Source organism: Onychostruthus taczanowskii, unplaced genomic scaffold (assembly GCF_017590055.1).
Source record: "Onychostruthus taczanowskii isolate IOZ18803 unplaced genomic scaffold, ASM1759005v1 scaffold49, whole genome shotgun sequence".
Lineage (NCBI taxonomy): Eukaryota > Metazoa > Chordata > Aves > Passeriformes > Passeridae > Onychostruthus > Onychostruthus taczanowskii.
In genome coordinates this window covers 679,343-686,745 of record NW_024502458.1, presented here as the reverse complement: position 1 = coordinate 686,745, position 7,403 = coordinate 679,343, and the positions used below count along the sequence as shown (strand labels likewise).

At 52.6% G+C, this 7,403-nt stretch overlaps 1 protein-coding gene across 1 annotated transcript; it reads left to right on the top strand.

Moving 5' to 3' along the window:
* The first annotated feature begins 352 nt into the window (after positions 1-352).
* On the top strand, positions 353-6,397 carry LOC121341531 (cytosolic 5'-nucleotidase 1A-like). The gene is made up of 7 exons (XM_041415081.1): positions 353-456; positions 1,792-1,850; positions 2,504-2,671; positions 3,016-3,145; positions 3,634-3,756; positions 4,825-5,003; positions 5,532-6,397. Exons 2-7 carry the CDS (start codon positions 1,806-1,808, stop codon positions 5,832-5,834), a joined length of 948 nt encoding a protein of 315 aa, XP_041271015.1. The 5' UTR covers positions 353-456; positions 1,792-1,805; the 3' UTR covers positions 5,835-6,397.
* The last annotated feature ends 1,006 nt before the right edge of the window (positions 6,398-7,403 follow it).

Genomic DNA, 7,403 nt, shown 5'->3' with positions numbered 1-7,403 from the left:
ACTCTGGACCAGGTACCCCCATTTTTTTCGGTCAAAAATACAACCATTCAGGGGCTGGGAAATGAGAGGACTAGAGGCACGCTATAAATACTCCAGCTGCAGAAATAAGACATCACGGCTTATGGACAGCGATCTGAGCACAAGCGCCGAGAGGGCTCCGCAAGCAGGAGCAGCGCCGAGTCCCCTGCCCAGGGTGACCGCGGCTGTGTCCGAAGCCAGGCCCAGGTGCCCGTGATCCTGTGCGATGCCAGCTGGGAAATGCAGTCTGGCCCGGGCACGACGCCAACCAGCTGGCTGCCTACAAATCCCAGCGCGCCGGGGAGCGGAGCTGCGCCCATCCCGGCTCCCGCCTGCTTCCTGCAGCGCGCCAGGGGGAAATATAAACAGCGGCGCCGGGCCAGGCTGGGGATGCTGCCGCTGGACGGGCCGGGCCGGGGAGCTGAGGCAGCGCTCGGGGTGAGTGAGTGTGGGCTTCTCTCTCTGGCAGAACCCTGCCTGTGTGCAGGGGAAACATCTGCTCCCTGCTAGGCAGCCGTAGGAGGGGACCGGCAGCACCCGCCGGGAATGTTTTCCTGGGGTCTCGCAGCGAGACGTGTGCCCGTGCGGATCCCTGTGTCTGGATGCGAACAGCCCTGCGGGTTATCGGGGCAGGGAGATGGAAAGGAGAAGTCGAGCTTGGTTTGCAGTGCTTGGAAGAGCCAAGCAGAAATTAGAGGTGGATTCTCCCACCAGGAAGGGCTGCTCAGCTCCGTTGCCTCCTTGCATTTAGTTTTGACTTTCAGAGAATACTTGGCTGAGATTGTGTCAGAGGAAAGCTTCTGCCTGCGCTGGGCTGGTGTTTGCAGCCCTCTCTGGGAGGAGACCCCTTCCCAGCATGGGGCAGGGGGTGGAGGAAGCAGAGGGATGCTCAACATCTCCTGGCTTTCCAGGCAGCCCTGGCTGGGGGAGTAGCCCTGATGCAGGACTTTCTACTCCTGGGACAGTCGGGGAGCGCACATGCAAGCTCTGAGCCCCCCATGGCAAGGCTGTGGCTCTCACGGCTGGCATCAGCCAAGTGTGTTGCCTACTGGCCCAGGCAACATTTTGCAGTCCCTGAACAATAAACATTAATTAAATAAAACTGGGGCACAAGGCAGGTCTCTGTGGACACCCTGACTTGTCCTTTACACTGCATGTTGGCTTTGCTCTTTGCTTGCCCAGCTCCCCTGCACAGTAATCAGGTAGGGCCTGACTGGCTCACGGGGCTGTGGAGGGGCAGACCAACCCCATCGCAGAGGTCTCAGCCTTTATCCAAACCCTCACCACACTCTGCTACTTACTCTGGACTTTTACAGCTGCAGTTGAGCTGCTGATGCAGTGAACTCCTTCATTTGTAGATACAAATTCACCATTCAAGCAGAAGAAGCAAAAAAGACAAGGATGTGAACCAGAAACCTGCCTATAAGATCTAACCTACTGTGGCTTTTAAAGACAGCCTTATTTTGTTTGGAAAAGAGATCCACAACAGCTTTCAGCAGTTCCATACAGAGTTTTTCTTTTTGAGAAAAACAAAAGTAAAAATAAAGCAGTGATCTGTGTTTGAAAAGCCATTTTTCCATCACATTTAATTGGAACTATTAGAACAGTTTTTCTCGGAGCAAAGTGGCTGTCAGCAGAAACAGGTTCATTTGGGCTGCTGTACTTGTTGTGTAGGATGTTTCCTGTCTCCTTTCCACTCTTCCCCCTCCCAAGAATGACTATAGATTGACTACATTATAATCTTTCAGTTTAATTTTATATTTTCTCTTAAAGGCTGAGAGTTGAAGATGGCAGAGCTGGAAAGCACAGTCATAAACACCAATGTAAAACAGGTAAAAGGCTGTCCATTACAAAACACACATCCTGTATTTCCAAACCAAGTCTTGAAATGCCACCACAGAAGAGAACACACCACAACCCAGAAATGTGGTGGCCTGAATTGCTCATGCCTGGGTTTCAGCAGAAGTGGCTGTCCCAGGGCTGCTGGGCACCTGGTCCCAGTGAAGTCCATGTGATTTCCAGTTGCTGGGACTGGGCAGGTACATTTTCTCACACTTAAATTTTGGAGCAACGAGGGAAAAAGCAGCAGCTTCTCTACATACACAGAGACTTTATTCAGCTGTCCAGAACAGACACAAACAAAGGGTAGTACCACCAGTCTATGCAGAGAAACCCAGCACAAACAGATGACCGTGGCTGTGCTGTCCCCACGAAGAACAAAATTATGGAGCAATCCCCTCTGTGTGAGCTGTCTTTGGGGCATGTGGCACTTACCAGACAGGTTAGGGTTTCACAACTGCCAGCCCCATCCTTGGTGGCCTGAAGATGAAGACTGGGTGTGGTATCTCTACATCAGAAACCGTGACACAGGGGTGATACCTCCAGCACCCAACCCTAGCACTGTGGTTGGAGCCCCCTGCTCACCCCACCTCCCTGAGTTCCTTCTCTGCCGTCCCCTGACTCCTCTTTCCTCCCTGTCCTGCAGAAAGACCCCAGTACATCACTGGTCATTGCTGTGACCACCAGAGCCATCTTCAACCTGGAGGAGGAGCACAAGCTCTACCTGGAGAAGGGCAAGGAGGAGTACACAAGGCACCAGCAGGCCAACCAGGACAAGCCCCTGCCACCAGGCACAGCATTTGCCTTCATCCAGGTAAGCCCCACACCTGGCATGGGGAACATGCAGACACTCGCAGGATGGGGTGAAAGCTCAGTTTTCCCAGCTTTAAGTCTCAATTCCCATCACAGGGTGTAGTTTTGCCTGTGCTGATCTCTTGGCCTCATTGCAGGGCATTGAGACCTGTGCTCCTGACCACTCCCTCTCCCCCTGGCTTTTCCAGGATGATTGCTCTGTCTGGCTCATGCCAGCCTTGCCATAGCTGGCATGAGCCAGATAGAGCTGACAGATGCAGCACAAACCACTAACCTTAACTGAAAAAGATCCCCTGCAAAGGTGCTGCAGTCATGCCTGTTTAAAAGAGTCCCATCTCCTCCCAGGCAGTGCAGTATGTTAACAAGAAGATCCTGGAGAGCAATCCAGCAGAGAGGGACCTCTTTGACATCGTGGTGCTCTCCAACAACAGCCCAGAGAGCGGCGTGCGCATCATCAACAGCGCCAAGCACTACGGTAAGGGAGATCCATCCCTGGCAGTGCCTGATGCCCCTGGGAGGCTGCAGGACAGATCAGGCACCACAGTGGATCATCAATGGCAAACAGAGAGCCAGGGGATACAAGAGGAAGTGGGGAAGGGTTCTCCTGGAGGCCAGCTCCCCTCAGCCGTATCTTTCACACCAAGAAGTTGCAGCATTTTGCACAGCCTGGGAATGTTCAGGCAGGTACTGAAAATTTTAAAAAGTTGTTTAAAAAAGCCCCCCTAAATCCCAGAGTGCTGGAGGAATGCTCATTTAAGGGAGGGATGGAGGGAATATTTACCTGCACTCTGCAGTTTTACAGGAGCAAAAACAGGTCAAGAAGATGCAGCAAGAACACAGGCATTGAGAAATTAATTGCCCCGTGCTCTTCCAGCAAAGCACACTGAGACCTGGGGGAGGGAGTGAGGGGCTATGAGGAGGATGTTGCTCCATAAGACTTCACTCATATCCCTTGTCCTGAAGACCTAGAGATCTCCAAGTTCTGCTTTGTCAGTGATGAGGACTCCACACAGTACCTGAAGTCCCACAGCGTCAAGCTGTTCCTCTCAGCTGACAGGACAGATGTCTGCAACGCCCTCCGGAGAGGTACATTCTCCCCTCCATCCCACGTCCCCAAACCCACCACACTTTTTCCAAGCAGCTCAGTACAAGAGACAACACCAGAGCCTGTGATTCACAGGGACAAGGGGTGAATGGTACATTGATTACCAGTACAGTCCTGAACAATTCAATCTCCTCTTCTGTCCTTACCAGTAGCCTGCAAACACACCAGGCTTGCTCAGATGCCCTCACAAGTCACTGAGTGCATTATGCATCAATCTGAACACAGCTCTGTCATGGGCTGGTCATTCCCTGCCTGACATTTAAGCCTTTCTAACCAAAAATGCAATTCCATTCATCAATGAAAGTTTATCAGTGATTCCCAGGACTTTGTGAGGATGCCACAGAAATTTGCTGTCTTGGTACATGCAGAGTTACTGTGTGCTCAGTAAGCACATATCTGACCTCAATGAGATGAAGTGCAGTCTCCCCAACTCCTCTAATGGGGTTAATCACCTTCTTATTAATTCACTTGGGTATGAGCACATCAGCTGGCCACCATCCTTCAAGGTCAGGAGCAAGCCATCTGCAACCTGGACTTTCCTTCACTACACAGCACATTCTTGGAACCTCCTTGAGAGAATCATTGCCCTGACAAGTGTCTCCCATCTGGGAGCCTGGGTCCACATATGAGGGTGGGCAGGGAGCAGCTTGTAGGAAGAGACTGTAATTAAGCCAATTACCACAATCAATGGAGATGCCAGCCCGTATTATTCACACCACAGTGTGCTAAATCTGGGCATTAAAGATTGAGGCTTGGCAGGGTGAGCAAGCACCAGGAGGAGGGGTGCTCATGTCTTGACAGCCACCCACCATCTCTTGCCACACTTCAGTATCTCCCCAGACCTCAGTTTCTGATCAGCAGCACTTTCTCAGGGGATAACACAGCCATGGAAAGGCTGGGCTGACTCCCCCAGAAAGCTCCCTGACTTGGAGGCCCTGGCATGGTGATGTGGGACAGGGCTGTAGCAGATGTGTGGGGAGCAGCTGGCTGTGCATGAGCTGCCCCAGGGAGGGCTGTCTCTCCTGACCCCACCTTGCTGTGCCTCACAGGGGTCTCAGCGGCGCTCGTCTTCCAGCAAGAGGTGCAGGCCCCCAGCACTCCACTCCGCGTGGTGTTTGACGGGGATGCCGTGCTCTTCTCCGACGAGACAGACCAGATCTTCCAGGAGCAGGGCCTGGAGGGGGCAGTGCAGTACGAGTGGGCGATGGAGTCCGTCCCCATAGGAGAGGTGAGCATGCCACCTCGCTTCCATGGGCACCCGCAGGCTCTGCCATTTCTCCTGCTAGGGCTTTGGCATGAACAGTCACAAAAGCAGAAATCCTTACAGAGTCCCTATGCATCCAGTACTCAGTCCCTGGTGTGGGCCTGATCTGGAGTCTCACTGGAAATGGATCTGTTATTTCCTGTAAATAAGCCCTAAATATCTAGGACTGTGGCTAATCCCAACACCACCTTTTGTAGGTTGTGCCCTCTTGCTGTCCAAGTTCCTGCAGGACTCAGACCCAGAGGCACTGCTGTCTGTGATGGCACCTTGCTGCTCACTTTAGGATTAGGATGAGCACCACAAGGCTCACCTTCCTCCCAGGGACTGCAGTGCTCAGCCCCCGTCCCAGCATTGCCTGGTCCTGGAGCCCACAGGCATTGTGTGCTCTGCAGAGCCCTGAGAAAGCCTGTGAGAGGAATGAGTGGCTTGTACAGGCAGAGTAGGTGTTTCCTTATTTCCCACACACTCCCAACTGTCCTGCTGTCCTTCCAGGGTCCCCTGAAGGCTTTTGCCATGCATCTCGGGAAGATGCGTAAGAAGTTTGGCCAGGAAGAATCCCCCATCCGCACCTACCTGGTGACAGCGCGCAGCGGCAGGGACATGGGCGTCCGAGCCATCAAGACGCTCCGGGAATGGGGTCTGCCCATCGACGAGGCTTTCTTCATGGATGGGGCTCCCAAAGGCCCCATCCTCGCCCAGATCCAGCCTCACATTTTCTTTGATGATGGGCTTCATAACATCCAAGGGGCCCAGAATGTGGGGGTACCCTCCGCCTGGGTCCCTTCCTGCTGCTGATGGGCTGCAGGCCAGCAGTCCTCCCTCCCAGCAACACAGAGGACTGGGTCAGTTGGAGGTAAAACTTCTGGTGGAGAAGGAAAGATCTCCTAACGTGCAGCAAGCAAATCTCAGGGAAAGGGGACGAGAGCATGGACTCCCATGCAAAGCTTGATTGGGTATTTCTGCTCCTGATAAGAGGTTCTCTACGTCTTAGGATAAAGCCAAAAGACACAACTGCCCCAGGATGGGAGGACACCTTTGTTGTGACACTGAGGACTACACCTACCTGCCATGTAGGACCTGGGGACTTCTCTCAAAGAAATTAGTGAAGCTAATGCCTCACACACAAGCAGAAAGAAGCAAGAAAAAATTGCTAGTTTTGGCTGTGCTCAGACAGTCTCCAAGATTGAGCAACACAGGAAGGACATCAGCCTGTTGAGCCGAGTCCAGAGGAGGCAGACCAAGATGATTAAAGGGATAGAGCACCTCTCCTGTGAGGAAAGACTGAAAAAATTTGTATTGTTCAGCCTGGAAAAGAGAAGGCTTCAGGGTAACCTAACTACAGCCTTCCAGGACCTGAAGGGATCCTACAGGAAAGATGGAGAGGGATTATTTACAAAAGCATGTAGTGACAGGACAAGGGGGAATGGCTTCAAACTGAACAAAGGCAGGTTTACATCAGATATTAGGAAGAAATTCTTTTCTGTGAGGGTGATGAGACACTGAAATAGGTTGCCCAGGGAAGTTGTGGATGCCTCATCCCTGGGAGTGTTAAAGGTCAGGTTGAATGGAGCTCTGAGTAACCTGGTCTAGTGAAAGGTGTCCCTGCTCACACCAGGGTGGCTGAAACTGAATGATCTTTAAGGTGTCTTCCAACCCAAACCATTCTATTATTCTGTTATTCTATGATTTATTCCCATCTGCCTAAAGGGAGCCCTCAAGACCCTGCCTCACCGGACATACTCATCTTGGTTTCCTGAGGAGACTGATGTGCTAGTGAGTGCTTCAGGCAGCTCCAGCCAAACTCAGAAGAGGGAGAAAGACTTCAAAACTGTAAAGGACCTACAAACCTTTTAGAAATGGGTGAATGGATTGAAGAAAGAAAGCCCAAGCTATTCCTCCTCATAAAAGAGATTATAGCACAAGACAGCTTTCCTTAGACATGCATACTGCTCAGAGTGCTTTTAGGAGACAGACCTGTGGGACACTCAGCTCCTGGAGCTGCAGGACGGGGACAAGGCTACAACCCAGCACTGAGGTCCCACCAGGAGAGGGCACTGGAGATAGGCTGCCTGCAGCACAAGCCATGGAGGGGCCCGGGCTGCAGACCAGCACTACGGGGGCTGGGGCAGGACTGGGAACTGTGGCCAGCCTTAAATGGATCTCCAGAGCCGTGGGTGAAGGGCAGGCGTGGGGGTCTCAAGAGCAACTGCTCCTTGCACATGGGGTACGTGGGTGTGCTCGGTTCCCTGCCTGACATCACACCACACCCCGAACAGGGATGCCTCTCCTCTGGCAGTTTGGACTCCATTCTTAATTTTCCTGGGGAACAAGGAACCTGCAAGGTTCACCTGCAGGTTTCTTTCC

Excerpts from the sequence above, each read along its gene's own strand:
- LOC121341531 (XM_041415081.1), top strand. The coding sequence starts at position 1,806 with ATGGCAGAGCTGGAAAGCACAGTCATAAACACCAATGTAAAACAG. Across the intron at positions 1,851-2,503 it reads TAAACACCAATGTAAAACAG|AAAGACCCCAGTACATCACT; the intron begins GTAAAAGGCTGT and ends CCTGTCCTGCAG. Across the intron at positions 3,757-4,824 it reads CTGCAACGCCCTCCGGAGAG|GGGTCTCAGCGGCGCTCGTC; the intron begins GTACATTCTCCC and ends TGTGCCTCACAG.